The 21558-nt window shown below is 38.7% G+C and overlaps 2 protein-coding genes across 5 annotated transcripts in view; one reads left to right on the top strand and one right to left on the bottom strand.

Moving 5' to 3' along the window:
- The window catches only part of CEP85L (centrosomal protein 85L), a 202986-nt gene that overhangs the window by 52555 nt on the left and 128873 nt on the right, over positions 1 to 21558 (bottom strand). The window lies entirely within an intron of this gene.
- PLN (phospholamban) lies at positions 17970 to 18377 on the top strand. The gene has a single exon (XM_084827395.1). It carries the CDS (start codon positions 18051 to 18053, stop codon positions 18207 to 18209), a length of 159 nt encoding a protein of 52 aa, XP_084683521.1. The 5' UTR covers positions 17970 to 18050; the 3' UTR covers positions 18210 to 18377.

A 21558-nucleotide genomic window follows, 5' to 3' on the forward strand; every position in this document is an offset into this window, starting at 1 on the left:
AACTGCTTAAGGACTGATGAACTGCTTTTGGAGTTTAATATGATGCAAAATCATTTTACAATAGCAAAATAAATACAATCACAATATGGGTTTTTCACATAATATAAAATTACTTTGCTCAGTTAGAACACTGGGCTAACTAGTGATGGGGCTGCTGAGAAAAGAGCAAAAAGCAATCGATTCATCTTGCATCAAAGCAGATTTAGAACAGAACTCAGCATATGTTCCGTAATTGAAAGAATGGCAACTCTGCCAGAAACCTGCTGCTGTAGAGGACTGAGGTAGGTAACACAAGGATACTTCAACTTCTCACTGTATTTCCCATTTAAATGAACAGAAAGATGTCAATGAAATGATATATATTTTCCATGTGCACACCCTACTATTGGGTTCCACAGGTAGACAGTGCTTCTATTCACTGGTGAAGCTTATGTGCTGCTGCTGTTGCTGCCATCATCTGCTTTTCCTCCTAAGACCACTTCCAGACAACAGCTCTTGCAGCACCAAAATCCTAGTGTGAGACCAGTGTGGTGTACTGGCTAGAGTGTTGAACTGGGAGCCAGGAGATCCAGGTTCTAGTCCCCACTTGGCCATGGAAGCTCACTGGGTGACTTTGGGCCAGTCACAGACTCTCAGCCCAACCTACCTACAACATGGGGTTGTTGCTGTGAGGATAAAATGGAGAGAAGGAGGATTATGTATGCCGCCTTGGGTTTCTTAAAGAGGAAAAATGGCGGGATATAAATGTAATAAATAAATAAATAAATAAATAAATAAATAAGATGAGGCCTAACCAGTGCTGAGTAGAGGGGAACTAGTATTTCACGTGATTTGGAAGCTATACTTCTATTAATGCAGCCCAAAATAGCATTTGCCTTTTTTGCAGCCACATCACATTGTTGTGATATTCAGCAGCAAGCCAGTATAGTAAAGGGAGGAAGACACAGACAAACCATTGCTTAATTTTATTTTAAAAACTAGAGCCAATTTCAATGGGCTTAAGTACACTTAACCTCATGTTAGATTGTGCCACACGTGAACCCATGCAGTACGCTATAAGTTACAGAAGGGAACAAACTGTTGTTCTGTGCATGCCCTTTTCTTTTATAGCACTTCTGGAGTCAACACACTCCAGTGACAGAAATGTTTCCAAAGGGGTGATTCACACTACATACCTATGGATCAGCGAAAAATCTTAACACGTAATGTTAAAATATCATCAGCAAAGAAAGCTTTAAACCATGCACCAAAGTCAGTAACACATTTGCCAGAAAGCCTTCCACCTACATTCTGGCCAATGTTATGGACAACACTTCTAGGTGGCACTTCAGATGACGTTCAGAGCAAGTGTGTCTGGAATTTTCCAGAGATAACAGAAGGTCTCTCCTAAGTATAGAAGCACTTGTTTTAATAAGTGTTCTCATTATCTTCCCATTACATTTGAATTCACTAAAGATCATTACAATCTTTCACCTTCTTTGAAGCTGTTTAATGTGTGATACAGCAAAAGAACACTATTAAAAAGTTTTTTTTAACACTGAACTAGGAAGTATTCCAGCAATACCAATTCATATAATAATCAATTTGGAGTTAGTACTAATGTTAATACAAAGGTAAAAAAAAAAAAAAGCCAAATCTTTTAGTTGAGAGACTGACAAAACAAGAAACCTTTGGGATGCCTGTGAGCAACATATATGCACACACACATATATATACTTTTTAAGTGCAGATCTTGTGTCAAACATCTATAATAAATGTTCTGACAGTGTATTATAAGTGTCATTTTAATTTGTATTTATGAAATGCAGCTATAAGGTGTTTTAGACTATGTTCAGGAATAACGGTGTTTCCAAATGGAGGGTTTTCCAAGTATTGCATGGAAAGATTCAAACAAATGGGCTTAATAAAAGTTAAGGCTGCTTTCTCAGATAGTAGAAATCATCTGAGGGACAGGACTGTATTAATTAACCAAATCATAATGTAGAAAGTATTTCCCCCTAGTTCAAGGGCACTTAAATGGTAACAATTAGGCCTCGCCTACGAGTCACAGCAGTACTGAGGCACCCTGTGGCAAAGCGCCGCCACATGCACACAACGTGCCTCCTCCACCTTGTATATGCGGAGCTCTACTTAATGCCTGAGCAGTCCAGACAGGCTGCCTCCAAAACATATCAACTTCTAAATGCTCACAGGGAGGGGAGGGGAGGGAGTGTGCTTTGGCGAATAGGGACTCTCAGCCAGAACCGACACCAGCAGTCTCCAATCAGAGAGAGAAGGAGGAAGGCGGTATATATACTTCGGTGAAAGGCTGCGTTCGGTTATTGCACTAGCTGTGTCTTTGGGAGAGGGCTGGTGTGGATAGATGATCGTGTCTGTGTGTGTGTGTGTGTGTGTGTGTGCGTGCGCGCATGCGCGCACATTCCTAGGAGTTACTCCTTCAGTTCATTTGGTTTTGATCGTCATTAGGCTTTCCTCAAAATTTAAATTGAAAGGAAACAGCTTGGTTGTACTGGGAGCATTTTCTCACTCCTTGATACTCTGTCCCCTTTGGGACGGTGTCTTTTGCAGCACCTCTTCCAGCCCCCCTCTCCTATTTCCTTCTACTTCTGACTTGTTTGTTATTTGTATTTGATTAGATTCATCTTTCCTTTCCATAATTTTTCAAACTAACATAGCTTTTTCTCAGTTGTTGCTGCTACACTCTCCCCTCCCCCACCATTCCTGTGTTTGTTTACCTCCATTTTGGACTCCGGAAAAGGCTGTGTTTGTTGTGTAACGTCGACCCTTACTTCTGCTTTCTCCACTCTATTTCCCCGTCGATGTCTGTCAACTCTTTTAGATTTTTAAAAACTTAGTCTTATTTTGATTTTTAAAAGCAAACGTTGACTTCTGGGCATGTTCCTCCTCCCCCCTTTTAAAGTCATATTCAAGCATTTACTTTTATCTTTCTAAATTCTGAAAGAAAGACATATTATACCGTCTGTGTCTTCTCTCTCTGTTGATCCCCCGAAAACAGAAATTAAAGGTTTCTTTAAAAAAACATTTGTTTGATTACTGCTCTTATCTTACTGCCTGCACTGTCCTGTATTTCTTGAAGTTACCCTGCCTTCCATAAAAGAACATGAAATATAAAACAATAAACTAAAGACCCCCGTCATTTGCTTAGGTAGTTCTGCTTTTCTTTAGCTATTGTGTGTCTGTGTCCGTGTACGTGTGCGTGCTAGGTTGCAGTTCCACCAACACTATACGTCCAAATTTCAAGGCAGTGTTGAAAAAGCATGAGACACATAGTATTTATATTAATTACCTTCTTATTCCAAGAACAGTCCACTGTGTGGCAAAGCAATTCAGCGCAATATGAGGAATCTTTGGTGAGTTGGCAGGGGCAGAGGTGGGGAAACAGGGAAGAAGTTATGGCTCTTTGCTTTCTGAATTTTTGTGGGAAACCTCTAATTTCACCAGCGCCTTGCACACAAGCCAGTGGGCCAAAGTGCCTAGACTTTGGTGGTGGATGCCGTTGAGGGGTGCTGGGAGGGGCCCAGGTTTCACACCCATCCGTGGAAACAGGGAGAAGTTACAGATCTTTGCTTTGGGAGTTTTCCTGGAAAAAATCAAATTTCACCTGCGCCTTGCACACAAGCTGGTGGGCCAAACTGCCTGGGCTTTTGGGGGTGCGATGCCCTCAAGGGGGGATGGGAGAGGCCAGGGTGTCATGTGTGTGTGTGGAAACAGGGAGAAGTTACAGCTCTTTGCTTGGAGAGTTTCTGTGGAAAACATCAGATTTTAACTCCAGGTAGCACAAAACTCACTGGGCCAAACTGTCTGAAACTCTGCAGGTGGCCTCCTCCCCAGGGGCTTGGAGAGGTCCCCAAATGTTATGCCTGTATCATAAAAACTGAAAACGTAATGACCGTTTGTATTTTCCCATGCAAGTCAATGGAAAAACCCCCAAAACGGGCGATCCAGATATCCGAATTGCGCTTCGGATTCAGATCTGAGTCAGAGTGGGAGGGGTCCGTGCAGAGCCCTAGTAACAATAGCTATCCTATCCATGGGTCTTCTAAAATCTGTTGCCTGTCTTGTCACTCTCATATTACATGCATGTGCTAAACCTATGATACCACCATACTGCCTCCCAGATTCTGCCAAACATTGTAACCAGGATTCCTTTATGTGAGTATTTATAATAAAAGGAGAAGAATATAATACTGACTTCATTCAGTATGGTTCATACTCAACTTACTGAAATGACTATCACTTATTTCCTCCACGTAGTAAGAAAAAGCAGAGGGGAATCTTTATTGCTTTAGAGGGAAATTTGAAAGATCCTCCACATTGTGAATGTAAATAAAACAATCAGGCTACAATCCTCTCTGTACACACTTACCTGAGAGTAAGTCTTATTGAAATCAATGGGTCTTATTTATGAGTAGGCATGTGCAGGATTGCACTGTCAGCCTTTTTTTGAGCATTTTGAATATGGCAGAAAGCTACTTGTGATAAAGGCTGCAATCATTTGCATACTTACTTGAGAGTAAGCACTGTGAAACTCGTGCTAAGGATGAGGCTGTATTTCTCACTAAAATTAATGAGACTAAACTTTGACTGCACAACCAGCCAAACGTTTGCGCTATTTATTGAAATCATTATTTCAATGGAAGAGTGCTTACCTCTTTCAATGAAATCAATGGGACTTGTAGGTGTTTAATTTTGCCTGGATTGCACCCCATATTTAACAGATTACTTTGAGGTTTCTTTGGCTAAAATCAACAAGCACACAGGCACGCAGAGTTCCTCCTGCCTATTAAGCTTAACAAGAGTTTCACGAGTTTGAAGAGTGCTTTGCATTGTCATAGCTGGCAGTGTGGGCACTCTGTATGCACTTTCACTTGACCGGGCTATGAATTAATTATGCATGGTCATTAATCAAAAAATGGCTCAATCCTATGATATGTTATACTAGCAAATAAATGTTTAGCATGGCACATGCCAACTACTATATTATGTTAGTTCAATATGTTTAGTTGATTATGTAAATTTGTTATTAATATTGTACGCCGCCTAGAGTGGCCAGATGGGTGTAGCCAGGCAGATGGGTGGCTAATAAATCAAATAAGTAAATAAGTAAATAAAAAATAAAATGCTTGAATAAATACCATAGCTGCACTAGAGCTAGATTTACCATCCCAATAGCTTAGGGTCCTAAATGCCAATTCCGTCTTTTTTGTATGTTATCACTACACAAAAAGGAAAATAGAATGACAGAGTTAATAATATCTATAAAAATCTATAGTCATTCTCATGTCTTTATAAACTAGCATAATGTGACTCAGAGTCCTCTGAATTTCTTCAGAACCAGTTTGGATTCTATGGTTCTCTCAGGCAGGCATACTACAAGCTGAATGCAACTCAGACACATCCTGCTTGTTAACTGAACCTCCAGAAAGACAGCAAATACAGGGTGTTTACTGAGACTCTGGTAGAACATGGCTGGGAGACTACATTCCTCTTGGTGGGTCACATATTGTGAAGGCCTAATACAAGGTCTACACATTTACTTAGACACATAGTATGAGGCAGCTGGAATTAACAGACAACTGCCATTATAAAGAATCCTCTGCCCAAATACACAATAAAGTTTAACATATATATCATGTGTTTAATATGCACCCATAGATTCTAGGTATTTGCCCACACCATGTGTAAACTTAAAGTGGGAATGGGATGTGTGCAAGCGCACACCCACCCTGCCCCCAAGTGTGCCCACATCCCTGGTCATGTCATAGACCTTCATGTGTTGAGTCCAAAGGTCTGTATAGACGGCTTGTAAGTATATGCAGCTAAACAGGTTTAAAGCAACATGTTATGTGTGGTGGAGGATGAGTATACAGAACTTCACACTCAACACACCAATGTCTATGACATGGCCAGGGGTGAGGGGATACTTGGGGGCTAACCCCTAAGTATCTCTAAGCAAAGCAATCAAACAGATTTCCCAACTTCTTTAGCCAGGGAAATTCCAAGTTTGAAGCAGCCCATTCCTACCAAGGTTCAAACACCACAGGAATGAGCTGCACCATATTCCCAAACTCTCTCTTTCTTGACCTCTGCTGAGACAGAAAGAGTGTGTGCAAAATATTCTGGCTACACTTTAGGTGGGCCAAGAGGCAGATTATGGATGCTCACCTCCTCCCTTATCCCAGTCAAATTAAAACACAGGTATATGCCTTTCCATTTGTGCTGACTGATTTGATAATATGCCCATGTTGATATAACAAGTATATGCCTATGTTGGGTACTTCTTGCTGCCCCTTGCCTCCACTGCTTTACAACAACATCGACCAGTGAAAGTGTGGTCTCTCTCCTTCTCAGTCACCACTCAGCAGCTATGGTACCCCCCCCCACACACACACAAACTGTCATTGCCTATACTATCATGCTTTCTCCAGACACAACTCCAGAGAGAACAGGGAGAATGAGTGAACTGTTCATACTGATTCATCTTAGCTGGGAAGACTCAGAAAATGTGCTGCTTGAACTGGAGAGAGTAGCTAAATCACTATTCTTGAGCATCAAATTCTACTAAGTTGTACAGCACTAGAATTGCTCTCCTGGTAAAAATGTAAACCATGGCTGAAAAATTATAACAGCTTGAGTGACAAATGCAATCTTTGGCTTCTAGTCTATAATTGCTGTTAAAGAGGAGATAATGCAGCTCTAGAATTCTTGGTTACTGGAACAGTACCCTAACTGGCCTTCCAGCCTTTTATCTCTCCTTCATATGCCTTTGCCTCTGCGTTCATCCAGCACTCATAACACGTCAAAGAACACAGCTAATCTCAGTGCTTCCTGGAACAGTTTATCAGAAAAACACTCAGCGCAGCTCCAAAGTTACAAGACTCTTAGCACATCAACTGGTGCTGTTTTTGCCAAATATGTAACATTTTCTAAAGTAACACCTTACATGTGGGGTGGGGAATGATTATGAATTCACACTTTAAGGTCCAATCCAGCACTCTAGTGTTTAGCTTTGTTTCTATAAGCCTTCCAAATAGGCCAATGTGCCAATGAACTAGGGAAGCCACCGAAACCTGAAATTAGTCAGCTCATAAATCAAATCTAGTAGAATCATAATTCCTGAATATATAATGAGCCATGATTGTGTTCCAATGAACTTTAAGATTTTTGTAATTCTAACCAAGATTCATTACAAGTTAGTTTATATTTTCTGCATGTGTGTGTTCTGCATGACTAAGCATCTAAACTCCACCACCTTTGTACATGCTCAGATGTTGCTTGCTGTCAACAAAGCACAGCCAATTAGATAGGGATGCATCATGGCACATTATATCATGATATGCAGGGCAGAGAAGAACACAGCCCATGGTCCTGTGGTGTACTTCAAGGGCGCATGTGCTCAAAAATTCGAAGATAATTTATAAATGCATAATAACAGAGAACTTTCATCTGAATCCATGAGGTTGGATGTGTAACTCAGTCAGCAGATTACAAATTAGGATGGGGCCAGTTCACCCAATAATATAAATAACTAATTTATAAACTAATATAAATTATTTTATTTATAAATTAATTATAAATAAACTAATTGTAACTAATTTCCATTCATGAACAAACCACATATTTACAAATTCTTAGGGCTTCTTCCACAATACATTTTTTGTTCATGTCTGCAGCCCTGAACATCATCAAGTCCATTCAAACAAAATAAGTGAACCAGGCAGGCATGGATATAGTCAGCAGCAATTCCCATTATCATGATTGTTGAAAAAGTATTGACATTAAAGCCAGTATTTAATGTCTACTTCCAGGTTCACAATAGGAGGAATACAAATCTTTTTCTACTGTGCGGAGAGAAGCAATATGGTGTCCACATATCATATTTCACCTCCCTTCAAACCCAGTCCAGAGCACAGGAGAAAAGGAACTCTCAAAAATGAATTAATAGCATTCTCATGCTCTGTGTTAACATTCTAAATTTGGTCTTATTTGTTATTAGTCACGCAAACATTTTGGTTGTGTTCCCAGTGAATATTTTCCTTTTTGTAAAGCAATAAATAGTTTTTTGTTTTCTTAAAGAAAAACAACTTTAAATAAGACATGGATCTCATCAAGAGGGCAAAGTCTGAAAAATGATGCAGAATCAAAACAAGACACTCTGGATATAGCTAAAAATCCAATTCCAAGAAAAGCTTTAAATTGCTTCTCTCTTCTGAAGAGGGCCTGTACACAGTATCATTTTGTTACTCAGCTTTGGGTCAGTTATTTAGTTTGTGTAAATACATATCATTAGCTATTTCCATGGCTTTTACCCGAATGTTACCCTCATTATAATCAAATAGGTGGGCAGGTCCTTCCTTCTGTGCTGTACAATTCTGTATGAATTGTAATATACTTCTAATATACGTCTAATCACAGTGGACTGCCTTATACTGATTCATCCCATTGGTCCACCTAGCTCAGTATTGTCTGCTATGACTGCTAATCGCTCCCCATAGTCTCAGAAACCTTTGCAAGCTATGCCACTACAGATCCTATAGCTGGAGATGTCCGTGATTAAATCTGCATGCAGAGTCTGTAGACTAGTAGTGGCATATGGCCCCTTCTACAAGCATGCAAGTTTACACCAACAATGGTGCCTCAACTATGACTTGAAAAGTTTTGGGCACAGTGGTAAGAATGGCTGTTCCTAGGTACATCATGACAAACTACACTACAATATCCTGAATCAGTAAACAATGCCAGCACACTGGGTGGTCTATGATATCCTGTTTGTTCAGCTTCAACCCTGTCCTGAACATGCATTTGGAGGTTCAGCCATTTGTAACATCAGGTTGTTAACCAATTCATACAAATGAGTATCTGTTTACCATAGAATTAAACAGAAAGATACACCTGCAGTTTTAAAAGCTAGTATACAATATGTCAGAATTATTTCCAGCGTGTAGACAACAATGTTGTCATTTTTAAACCAAATATGCTGCTACAACAAGGTACAAAATGCCTCTCTCCTTAGATGTGATCCCCAAATAATTTTCTACCAGATCTCTAAATAAAGAGAAACATGCTCTGGTAGTAGATTCCTATTCCCTCTGGAGAAAGCCCAGATCATTTCCATTTAAGGTCATGTAAGCAGCAGCTGCACATTTTTGTCCCTTGAAGAAAATGGAAGTTGACCCAAAGCTTTACACATGCATTGCTTTTATATGTGACAATATTCCAAGTTGCTCCATGGTTTTCAGTTTTTTCTAATGTATCCTAGGAATTAAATGTTTATTATTTTCTCTGTACATGCCCTTTATTATCTTCAGAAGATGCTTCAAATTGTTTCTCCTCTCTCCACAAATTGTGTGTGTGCGCGCGCACACGCACGCACAGAGGTGCATAAAACGTATAAATTTTAAATGCAGGAATGGATGGGTTAGATGTATTTGCACTCCACTAAAACATACAATTACATGATCATATAACTGGTGACAACATTTCTAACAGATATTGGCTAAGTGGGTTTGATGTCATGTAATATTCACAAACATGTCCAATTCTACAGGAAACAAAACTGTTTTCCAAGCAGTCTTCTGTGCAGGAATAGAAAGCTTAACTGGGCTAGGAGTAAAATCTCGCATAAGCCTTAAGGACAGGAGGAGCTGTGGGGGCAAAGTAGAGCTAGAAAGCCAAGTGGAAAGAGTTCCCAGGAAATAAGGAAGCTAAGAGGAAGCAATCCCCAACACAAGATAGATTAAGGAGTGGGTGGAGTAGGCAGTTTGCTGTGAAACAGGGAAGCAAGGTCTGGAAAAGGGGATAGAGAAGACACCTTAGGTGAGAAAGGAGATGGTTATGAGAAGAGGGGCTGTGGGATGAGCTCATACAGGATCTATGGACAAGAAAGGATGAGTGCTACTGGTGGGGTAGAAATGTTAAGTGGCTGGTGCTGGCCAAGAGTCAAGGTAACTAAAGAAAATGAGGTAGAGCATACATACTTAAGAGCAGGCACCTAAAAAACAGTGGAGCGAACAAACCCTGAAAAAATAGGGTCCCAAGACAAAGTAGGACAAGAGTGGAACCTCACATAGAGCAGAGGCACAGAAGGGGATGAGTGGCTGTGTAATACTGCCGGGAAATAAGAAGACAGAAAAGGGGGCATTTGGAGGCCTGGATTACAATGTGGGCCAGGGAGCAAAGGGGTTATAGAGTTATCAGATCTAAACCCTGAGAGAACCACTGCACTTTTCGGAGTTGTGTAGAAAAGAAAGGTTCTCCCATCATCATAGCGGGATGACCTGGAATTCCTGTTGTTCAGTCGTTAAGTCATGTCCGACTCTTCGTGACCCCATGGACCATAGCACGCCAGGCCTTCCTGTCTTCCGCTCTCTCCCAGAGCGTGCTCAAGTTCATATTCATTGCATGGGTGATGCTATCTAGCCATCTCATCCTCTGCCGTCCCCTTCAAGACAAAGGCAAGTGAGGTAGGAGAGGAAAAGTCACACATTGATTGGAAATAATCAGCTCTTTGGCTGCAAGTTTCTCCCATTTTACATTGCTTAAGTGGGGAACATATGGCCCTCCAGATGTTGTCAGACTTCAGCTCCCATCATCCCTCACCATTGGCTGTGCTGGCTAGGGCTGGTGGGAGTTATAGCCCATCAACATCTGGAGGGCAATTTAGGGTTAAAAGGTTATGTAGGAATGAGAGGATGAAACAGGCCAATCCTATGCGGTACAGCATTGGTAAATAAAAGGTGTCACAGATCTGCAGTCAAGCACTTGCTTTACATGTACAGAGTGGCCCAAAAGTAGGTATACAGTACAGTTTATTTGTATTTTATTACATTGTTTATTACACTTACATTTGTTTACATTCTCTACACTTAACTGATTTAACTGTCACCCCCTGTCACTCACTCTTCCCAACTGTCATTCTGGCTCCACCCACACATCTTCTACTCACACATTCTCTCTCCCTCCCATCAACATTCTAAACAATAGTATACCTACTTTGGGGCCACCTGGTATATGATTCATCAATCTCTGACATCTCCCATTAAAGGATCTCAAAGGAAAGACCTGCATCTATGGGGAGTTGCTTCTAATTGGATCATTGGGGTATAAAGATAATTGGTCTGAACCAGAATACAGCTGCCCTTTGTGTCTTACACATCTAGGACTGGTACAATTATTTTTACACTTAAGGCAAACTCAAGACTTCTGGTATGCTTATGCCATGAGCCAACATATTAGTATTTACAGCCTAGCAGGGCAGACTCAACCCATTTGCCAAGCAATGGAGTAATCTAACCAATGCAAGTATAATGACTGAATCCAATGTAGATGTGTCATTACAGATACTTGTATGTACAGGAAAGGAATGTCCATCCCCTTAATGTATCATTTATGTCCAAACATACTTCCTCAATTATTACTAATTCGAAGCTCTAAATTTCAAATAAAAATAAACACGTGTTTTAGGGAATGTTAGTTTTCTTAGGTTTGCAGTATTTTTTCACCACTGTAATGAATTTTTAAATCAATTTAAATTTGTTCTAGACCCTCAGAAGAATGGTCCATAAATATTTTTTTAAAAAACAAGCTAATAGGAACAAAAGACTCTCTAAACTCATCTGCACAAATGTAAATTGTGTATCTGTAGCAATGAAAAATCACTGTTATGAACAAATGTGCCCAATGAAAGTCAAGATGAAACTTTCAACAGCTTGTCTTCTATCCATAAAGAAGTGATACTATGTGCTCTCATATGTGGTAAAACAAAGTGGTACCTTATCTGCAACAGACAAACAGTGAAGGTTCTTTTTAAAAGGGCAAGTGCCGTTCTCTTGAGAGCCTCAGAGATCCATAATTCCAACAACGGCAAAGGACAACACTGCTACTAAAAGAACTGACGCTTACGTCATTCCTAAAAATGCTAATCCGACACAAGTATCATGAGCTGTAAGACAGGAAACAGCATCACTCGTGTTAAGAAGTGGTTTCATGGTTCTCATTAGAAGTATTTTGCCAATAATGCTGCAAATTCATTCTAACATTATGAAGCTCTCTTCAGCTTTTCTAAGTCAGAAGTAGACACAACGAGCAGGCTAATCTATTTACTTTGGAGCACTGCACGACCCAATTAGCTGGACCTATCCAAAGAGCTACTCCAGGCACACCACAAGGGGTAGGTTTGATTCCCCTTGCCCCAAAGAAGAGCAGATGCCCCTTCCATATCACAAACTGGTTTTGAAATCTGGGATTACAAAAGTAGTTGGGTGCGGAGCATGTGGGGGATCTGCACTAAGCAGGCAGAGCTAATTATTTACACTTTTCTGTGGACCACAGTCCTTATCCCTGGGGAAAGTGATCCTGAATGCCTGTACGTGCAAAGGCAAAACATGTGTTTCAATTTTTCATTTTTATCTTATAGTTTTATAGAACAGTTACTTAAAATAGTAGCTGTAGTCTGGCACCATTCAGCCCAATGAGGGTTTTTTTCTTCACTGACAATGGAAACTGCTGTGTACCTACCGTGTAATCATTACTGACTGAATTCACCATCATGTCTCTGTTCAAATGCCTCACTTTGCAGAGACATGCAGAGTCCTTTATACTCTCTTCCTCTCTTGACAGTTCAAGTACTAAACATCACTGCTCTAAATGAGGTTAGCCATGCAACTTCCCTGTTGTTGTTAAGGCTCTTCTATAACCAATCGCCAGAGTTAAATTCCTGAATGACATCATGAGCCCTGCCTATGAAACTTTTGTTATTTTTTCCCTCCACCAACTTCAGTTGTTCCCACAAACCCAGTGGCAGAGAACGCCTTTTAGTTTCCCAGAGCATATCATCATATAATTCAGTAACCACTGGCTGTTGAGGTAAGGGAATTTCCTTTTCTTACAATACGATGACTTTGTTTTTCTAAATTAACTATTCTACTTTTTTTTTTTTAGAAGTCTACAGCCTTTGTTGAGAAACACTAATTTGATACAGAACTCCAACACCAGTTGCCTTCTGATTCTTTTTAGGATTGTTTTATATGTAGGCATATCAAGCATTTCTGGTGTGTGTGTGTGTGTCTGAAGAAAGGGGGGAGGTGGAAGAACCATAATACAAGAAACCAAATTAAATCAAGTTATATTTCAGTTTTGTTTGGAGGACAGGTTAAAGAACATTGCATTCCCAATGTCAGAAATTTGAGATCTCCTTCTTTCCCTTAATTTTCTATTTAATAAGAATGATACCCCATTCTTAGTTTTTCTTAAAAGTATACGACTCATTTATAGCATTCACATTTAGATAAATAATTAAGCCATTTTCGTTTGAATATGCAATCTTGCACATGTGTTTTTTACTGCAGCCAAACAAATGAATCCAATATATTGTATACAAGTATTGCCTGGGATACAGACAGTTACTTAGGGAAGCCCAAGGGCTCCTGTATGTCCAGAAGGATTTTTGATGTTCCCCCCCTTGAACATCAGACCCCATACCATATCACAAACTGCTTTTGAAAGTCCCCTCAAAATTAAAAGTCGTTTGCCATCTTGTAAGTGGGGCTGTTATTCAAGGAACATACACCCAAAGACTTGTTGGGCACACGGACCTAGGAGCCTGGTTCCTTGGATCCTAGCCAGTGGCTTCAATCCTGCACAGTTAAGCTGCTTAACTCTCACTAAAGTACCCTAATCTTGTGCAGAATTTTAGCCACTACCATTAACAAGGTATTTATTTCAACCAGGCTCCAAATCACCTACAATGAAAATTTATGAATAATATACAATCTTCTCAAATATTAAAGTGCATGATTAAAAACACAAACATAATTATAAACATAATTATGATGGTAAACATAAATGCCAAAAGCAAAAAATACGAAGATAATCCTCTGGAGAAAGGAGATTCCTTTTACACTTCGTAACATAAAGATATGTTAAGGCACGCATGTATCTTTATACCAGAGAAACACTCTCCACTCTCAGTGTTATAGCTTTGTAATGCTATGTAATTGTTATTACAGAAGTTTTTCAAGGTTGTATTTTCCATTTTGTCCACAAGAGGTCTTTTTAAAAAATAACCCCACCCCAGCCACAGATTAACAGAAAATTCTATTACATCATCTCAGGCAGAAAGACTCTGGATTTCAGGATAAAAACTGAAAGGATCAGAGGAACTTGCAATACATAACATGACATATTATGGTTACATAATTTAATCAGTTGAAATGTGAACAATGTGCTATTATTACAATTAAGAGTTTAATTGGAAACAAAACCTGGAAATCATAGAAATAATCTATTTTTATTAAGAAGTTGGGAACTGACTAAATGATTATTTCCCTCACCAACTGAAATAGTAAAACCTGATCCATTTCACTGTATGTTCTCCTGTGTGGGGTGTGTGTGTGTGTGTGTGTGGGTGTGGGTGTGGGTGTGTGTGTGGAATAATAGGACTGAGAGGAAAATATTATTTTATCTAATGATAAAATGCTGGAGTTTTGGTTCCATGATGATGATGATGATTTTGATCTTGGGAGAGCAGGGAGAAGGGGAATATCAGAATATATTTTAATGCCCCAAGGTTTGTTCTCTACTTGGTATTCCTTGTTGGTTAGGTAAACATTTTTACTTTTAATATGTCAGCAGAGATTAGATCACCCTGTGATTTGCCTTTGAAAAGCACTTCTCACTGCTATTGTATTATTCCAGTGGAGCAAACAGAACCTTTCCATATCGTTGTTTTCTGTCCTCTCTCGCTGACCTGTTCTTTACTTTATACCTGATCCTTGACACCCCCAATGCTCGTGATAATAAAATATGTTTTCCCAAAGATCCACTGCCAGCCTCTTAACTGAATCCCCAGACTGATTTAAGAGGGCTAAAATAAACCTCAGTAGTTGTACACAAAGTAATAATTCATTGCTGCCAAAGTTGTCAGTATAATGATGTAGCTTGGAAGGGAGGCAAGAGAATTTTAGCAGAACAGACAACCAGGGGACTGCTGGTAGAAGATGCCTCTGTTCCTCAAAGTATTTGATAATATTAATGAGCTCCCCACCATTTACAGCATTTCTTTTTGCATGAACTTGGGGGGGGGGGGGTCAGCAGTAGACGGATGACCTCTAGTGGTCTAATGAAAGAGTGCTCACCACTGTCTTGTTTTATTTTGTTTTGTTCTTTAAGAACAGTTAAATAACCCCCCCAAAAGTAAATAGGTTTTCTAAATCAAAAACATTACTTACTACTGCATTTCCATTCCACCCAACAGCTGAAGGTCTCTGGGTGGTTCACAACATAAAGATTAAAACTGTAAAATATATAATAAAACCATCTAAAATTTAAAACAGATTAAAACTGCCACAGAATAAAACCAAAATAAATCCAACAGCAGAAGACAGCACCAGTGCAAGGATCTAGGAAGCACAAAGACCATTTTAAAAATGAAAGACTAAAAAAAGACCACACTGTAGATGCCAGGTGAGCCACTCTATGGAAAGCATAGCCTCATTGCAAAGATCCATATGCATTCCTGTATGAGTGGTTTGACTTCATGTTTTCACACTGTGAGCCAAACTGCTTTGGGAAAGTCTGATGTTTGAAGACTTCCAACCCACAACTGGTTTGTGTTTTGAACATGCATTGAACAAAATTCTAGAGCAAATCCAAGACTAGCCCTCCCATACTGCAGGAAGAAGTGATCTACTTCAGGGAGCACCATGCAGAGGAGTGGGGAGACAACAAATGAAAGCAGGATTTTTAAAGTGTTGGCCCTAGCAAGGGGCCAGCACTAATATTAAATACCTGAAACAAAATGCTGATTTCCCAAGAATAAAGCAGAAATGTAGTTTTGTGCCTTTTTCTTACCTAATACATCTAAATAAATCTACTGTCAACTGACAAGCAGTAAAAGCAACAAAAATTCTAAATTGCCCTGTGCTATATTATACCAAGCAGAGATTTAATACAAAAGAGAACAGACAAAACAGCAAGCAATTCACTAGCATTTCTGTAGAATTTTGACAGTTATTACCTGCACCACATGGGACACCAAGAAACCAAGTGGATTAATTTGGTGAACCCCCTATTTGCTTATAATCTATGAACGTATCAACTACGGAATAAGACATATGCTCAGCTGTGTCTCTTTCAATGTAGCTTTTCTACACGGGGACAAGTTAATATTGATTCATTGGCAGCATGAATTAAATTAACTTGAGGGATTCAACTTCAAGCACCTGTGATTTTCCCAGCAAGATAGAAAACAAATCAAAACATTCAGATAAAAATAACCACAAACAGAAAAAAGCACTACTACAATAGTGCTACAACTGCTTGCTTAAAAAATTCAGCAAGATCGAAAACAAAATTTCTTGAGCGCAAGGAAATGAACTTCTATATTCTGAACCCTACTACAACTAATTTCAATTATTACAGTTACTTGGAAGGAAGCCCCACTTAACAAAGTGGAGCCTACTTCTAAGCAAATATACATAGGATTACACTTTGATTCTTATTTCTTTCAAAGTGGTACTCGATATAAAGATATAAAAGAAAATATAACCTTCAAGTACTTTGAAGATCTCCCTCCAGTTTCAGAGCTACAGTTATGGACAACAGTATTAATCAAAGTTAACACCTAGCTATCATTATTATGTATTGCACTGAAACAAGATCTATGCTGTTCGCATATATGTTACAATTAATCATTAAGTCTTAACTCTTTAAAAATCTAAACCAGAAAAAAGCAACTTCTTTAGCTTGCCAAAAAAGCAGCTTTGTCAACAAGTATGTTGTTGACCTTTCCAAGGAGCTTGAAGAGTTCCATAAAATAACTTCATCTTAAAATGTTACATGCAGGAGATGGGAATGTGTGTTTTTAATTGATGTGCCGATTCGGTAACAGGAGATTTATAAATATTTCTAGCAACTAATTATGAGATACGTCTGAAGTGTCAAGCCAAGCTTAACAAATGTGTTTAATCTGCCAGTATTTAATTCACTATAGCCTACTTGGAGCAGGATAAACACTTAAGCATAACTGAGTCCATATTTGGCTAGAAGAAGGAATACCATTTTTACCAAGTCCCTTGAAAATACTTCTGCATGCCTTGTTATTACAGCATCTACTCCTGACAAATGTAAGCCAAAAAAAAAACTGAACACAGTGTCAGGCAAGTATTTTAATAGCTAATGGTATATTGCCCTTCATTTATCCAGAATGAAACAGAGTGGAAAAGTAATGGATATACAATCTGGGATTGTGGAGTTTTATTTATATAAAACATTCCAGTACAAATTTTGACCCAAGCTGAACACAACCGACCAGCTTTGTATTTTGGTCTGCCAGGTGCTTGACAACCTCATTGTTCTTGCACTCTTGGACAGGCATCAAAAAACAGGAGACTTAATAAGCCCCTTGAGCCACCATACATGGTTGGTGGGCTACATTCGGCTTGGTGGATCACAAATCAAAATCTGTGTGGCAAATGTCGAACAGAACTCTCAGGACGGTTTTACGTGATACTGAAGTGTTTGCAGCATGTCCACTGCTACTCCCTATGACCAACTACAACAAGTGTTAAAGATGCAGGCAGGAGCTGGATCCAGCTATAGATCCCAGATATAAATGTTAAAAGCATGTGTATCTCAGTAGCTGTCACCATAAGGGCACGTGGTCAGCCTGCTCCAATCGGCTTTTTTCCTTATCGTAAACAGTGGCTTTCAGAATAAGCCTGGTATAATGTTACTGCAAGGTATGTTTGGTCTTATTGTTTTGTTTTCAATGTGAAAATGTCTTACAACAGTAATGAAACCTCACATATTTGTTTTAAGTGTTCTGTCCACTGGATTAATCTGCACTTGTACTGGTCAAAGTGCTGTTTGCCATATTTTTAACACTCCACTTTCCTGCTTTCTCTAGCTCCACAAAGACTCTTTAAAAAAAAACCCAAAGAGAAGATATTAAGCACTTTTGCACTGTCCCTGAAAACTTCTGCTTCTTAAAAATCTGCTCTACTTTCTTAAATTTCTGCTTTCCTGTTGCCATGGAGAAGGTCCAGTACATAACGCGGTCTGCTCTGAGGAGAGCCTCAACTATTGAGGTGAACCCACAAACACGCCAAAGGCTTCAAGAGCTCTTTGTAAATTTCTGTCTTATCTTAATATGCCTCTTGCTTATCTGCATCATTGTGATGCTTCTCTGAAGTCCAGCTTCTTTGATTGATCTTCAGTGCACTATGCAATGAGAAAAGCACACCAGAGGGGGAAAAGAACCAAACAAGAAACCTCCAGCACAAGGAAATCCTTGCAAAGAAGTCCAGCATTTGGACTAAGCAGTATCCCACCAGCTGCACTATTCACTTATTGGCCACTGCAATCGTGTTAAAAGCACCACTACTGAACAGTGATTTGAAACCTACTGTCATAACGCTATGCATGAGCTAAACCTATTTGCCCTGCTAAAAAAGCGAAGTCTTCTGTGGATGTTGCAGACTAATGTCTTTGATTAGTTGTTTTACTGAAGTGATGTGCTAGTGAAACAGATATAAAATGTTCCAATACCATCCTTGAACTTTTGGTTACAGATTTTATGCATCAGTGCCAATCAGCTTTAAGTGTTTTGGTTTTACATTTGAATCATGAATAGGTTGAGATCAACCATGAATGAGCTATTAAGAGATATACTTAGATCATTATATATTCTATAAAAGATCTTGCACAGCCTACTTTAAGATCTTGGCTTTAAGGATTGTTCATTCAAACTATTACCAACATTGCTTCAGTATATTTATGACTTCAGCCCTGAAAATAATGTCAAACCATTACATGATCACTGACTTTTCCATCTGAAAAACCATCATATTAAATCAACCTGATATGCAAATTATACAGCTCAACAATGGTATTTGTCTAAAACAATCTGAAATCAGCACAGCCTGTGCCTAAACATATCTTTAGGCAGTAGGTATATTTGCAAATACTGGATATTCTCTCTTGTGTTTTAAAGCAGGGTAATCTGAGACTAGTGGAAGACACTAGATTGCTTCCAGATACTGTACGACAAGTAGAGTTTTTAACAATACTTTTCTCAAACATAAAATTAGGGGAAAGTGTGAATGAAATAACTGCTTTGCATTTTTGCAGTGCAGAATACTAGTTTAAATAGAAGAAATATTCCCACCCTAAAAAGTCTTGAGATAAGTATCTTTAGTCATGTCTTTTTAATTTTTCTCCCCAAACTGGAGTTAATGCTCCCAATTTTCTTAGCATGGTTAAGGATTGTGAACCGGACTTTATGCTTCCTATCCTGTACTCCTTCACCCCTCTGACACAAATTTCCCTGAGAACCATAACCATGGTTAAAGCTTATTTAGGTACTGACCTTAACTGTGGTTAAAACTAACTGGGTTCACTATTAACCAGTGCACTGAAACCAATTTCAAACTCTGATTTCAAATCATGATTATTTTTAACCATGGTTATAGTTGGGGCCAATAGAAGTCTAGTTGTGGTGGAAGAGGAAATGGTACTGGGGAAAGAGAGTACTTAATCCAGCAGCCCACTCCCTTAACCACAGTCAAGCGACTGAAACTATTACATGTGTACCAGTCCACTGTGTTTTTTTCATATTCCAATTACAGATATCACTTGATTTGCTGAATGTGTGAAAACTGCACTTTTAGATGATTTTTCTCAACTCTAGTATATGCAGGTTTTACATATAATAACTTGGTTGTATGAAACCTGTATCATAGACTGAATCTTCTTATCACTTCTATGAAGTGTACATGCTATCACTTTAACTGAGGTGATAAGAAGCAACAATGTCTAATGTTTTATTACATGATTAGAGTTGTTCCACAGATTGAGAATTTATTCTTCATATGATAATTATGTTACATATGAACTTATTCTCCCTTGTTGAAAAACAATCATTTGTTCTGATCTAGTCCTAAAATAAAAATGAAGGCTAACTGATTAGCAGGTTGTTTGGGGCGTATTTCTGTTTATTTTAGTTTTGGCTGGTGAATGTATTTGATGCACTTGAATAAATTTAAGAAAGTGAGTTTGGTCATTTTCTGTGTTTCACTAAACACAATGATTTTTAATCACAATGATGATCAGTTTCATATAGTGAAAACAAAGTTAGACTGGGAATAGACAATTCAGGTATTTGAGCAGAATGGCAATAATGCAACTGAAAATGCTTGAGCGTTTTTGATAAAAGAACAAACATGTGCCAATTTGTTTGGCTCCAAGTTCTTAGTCAACTCTATTAGCACTCTTATCTACAGTCAAATTCACAGTACTGTGCTCCTTCCTGCCACTGCTGGAAATTTGCCTCCCTGATCAAACTGGAACTATAAAGATATTTTTGAAAAGTTTTAACACCTTTTGAAAGGTAAAAATTTACATTTTAACATTTTACCTTAATTTCTGATTAATTTTTATATCATTGAGAGAGCCTCTTTGTCAGATCATTATTACCTACTCTGGGTGTGCTTTCTTATTCTCACCACATCCCTATTTTGTCTGTCACATGCCAAACAACATGTATCACCTGATGTCAAATAACAAATAAAAAGAAATAAACATAAAATATCATACTTTTGTTTGAATGCACATGATTCAGCAACCTTGCTGTAGCTAATGCCCGAGTCTGGTCAGTGCCTAGATGGGAGGGAGATTGCCTCATGTATGTCACCTTGAGTTCAATTATGAAGGAAAGGTGGGATTTAAATGAATAAAATAAAATAAAATAAAATAGACAACTTCAGAACCAGTAGTGGAAGATTTTGAGGATTTAGGGAAGCACAATCATTTAATGTCTAGAATTCCAGCTGACAAAATTCTGCCACCTCTTAAACCCAGCCCTCATTTCTTATCACAAACTTCTGGGTGGCAACAAGAACAAAGTTGCATGCCTGGGCAGTTACAGAGCAACTCCTTCCTCATAGGAGGAGGAGAAGCTTATTTGTTTGGTGGACCAGTTGGCATCCTTCTTCAGTCTCAATTTTGCCCAGGGTAAATCTCATAAAATATCTGACCTGTTTTCCAAATGAGGTTGAGGCCATCACTGGAATATTTTATGTAAGCCTCCTTTAGTCCAATTTTGTTTTTATCCAAGGCCAAATTATAAAGATTTAAAAATGAACTAGAGGTGTGTTCATTAAAAAGAACAAATGGAGATGCAACATGAGTTAACAAACTTCATTCTTTAAAAAGAAAAAAGCTGTTGTATGAGCACAAGACTTTCACAATATATTAGAAAAAGAAAGTAACTGTCATGCAAATCCTAGAACATTAGGAATCTTCCTATTTGCTTTTTAAAAAGGCACATTAGGAAACTATTTTTGTGGTATATTAGGAAACTAAAAAGAAAAGGTTTACAAGTTACTGTATGTTGTGTAATGCCTCAATGGGGCTCTGTAATGATTATGGGTACACGCCATCAAACCTTAAACTTTTATAAGTCCCATTAATTCCAATTTGAAATAGTTTTTTTTAATTTAGGAAACTCATGCTACCATTCATAAAAAATAATCACGGGGA

The sequence above is a fragment of the Heloderma suspectum genome, chromosome 1 (assembly GCF_057233095.1).
Source record: "Heloderma suspectum isolate Gila_16-S chromosome 1, 16-S_ref, whole genome shotgun sequence".
Taxonomy (NCBI): Eukaryota; Metazoa; Chordata; class Lepidosauria; order Squamata; family Helodermatidae; genus Heloderma; species Heloderma suspectum.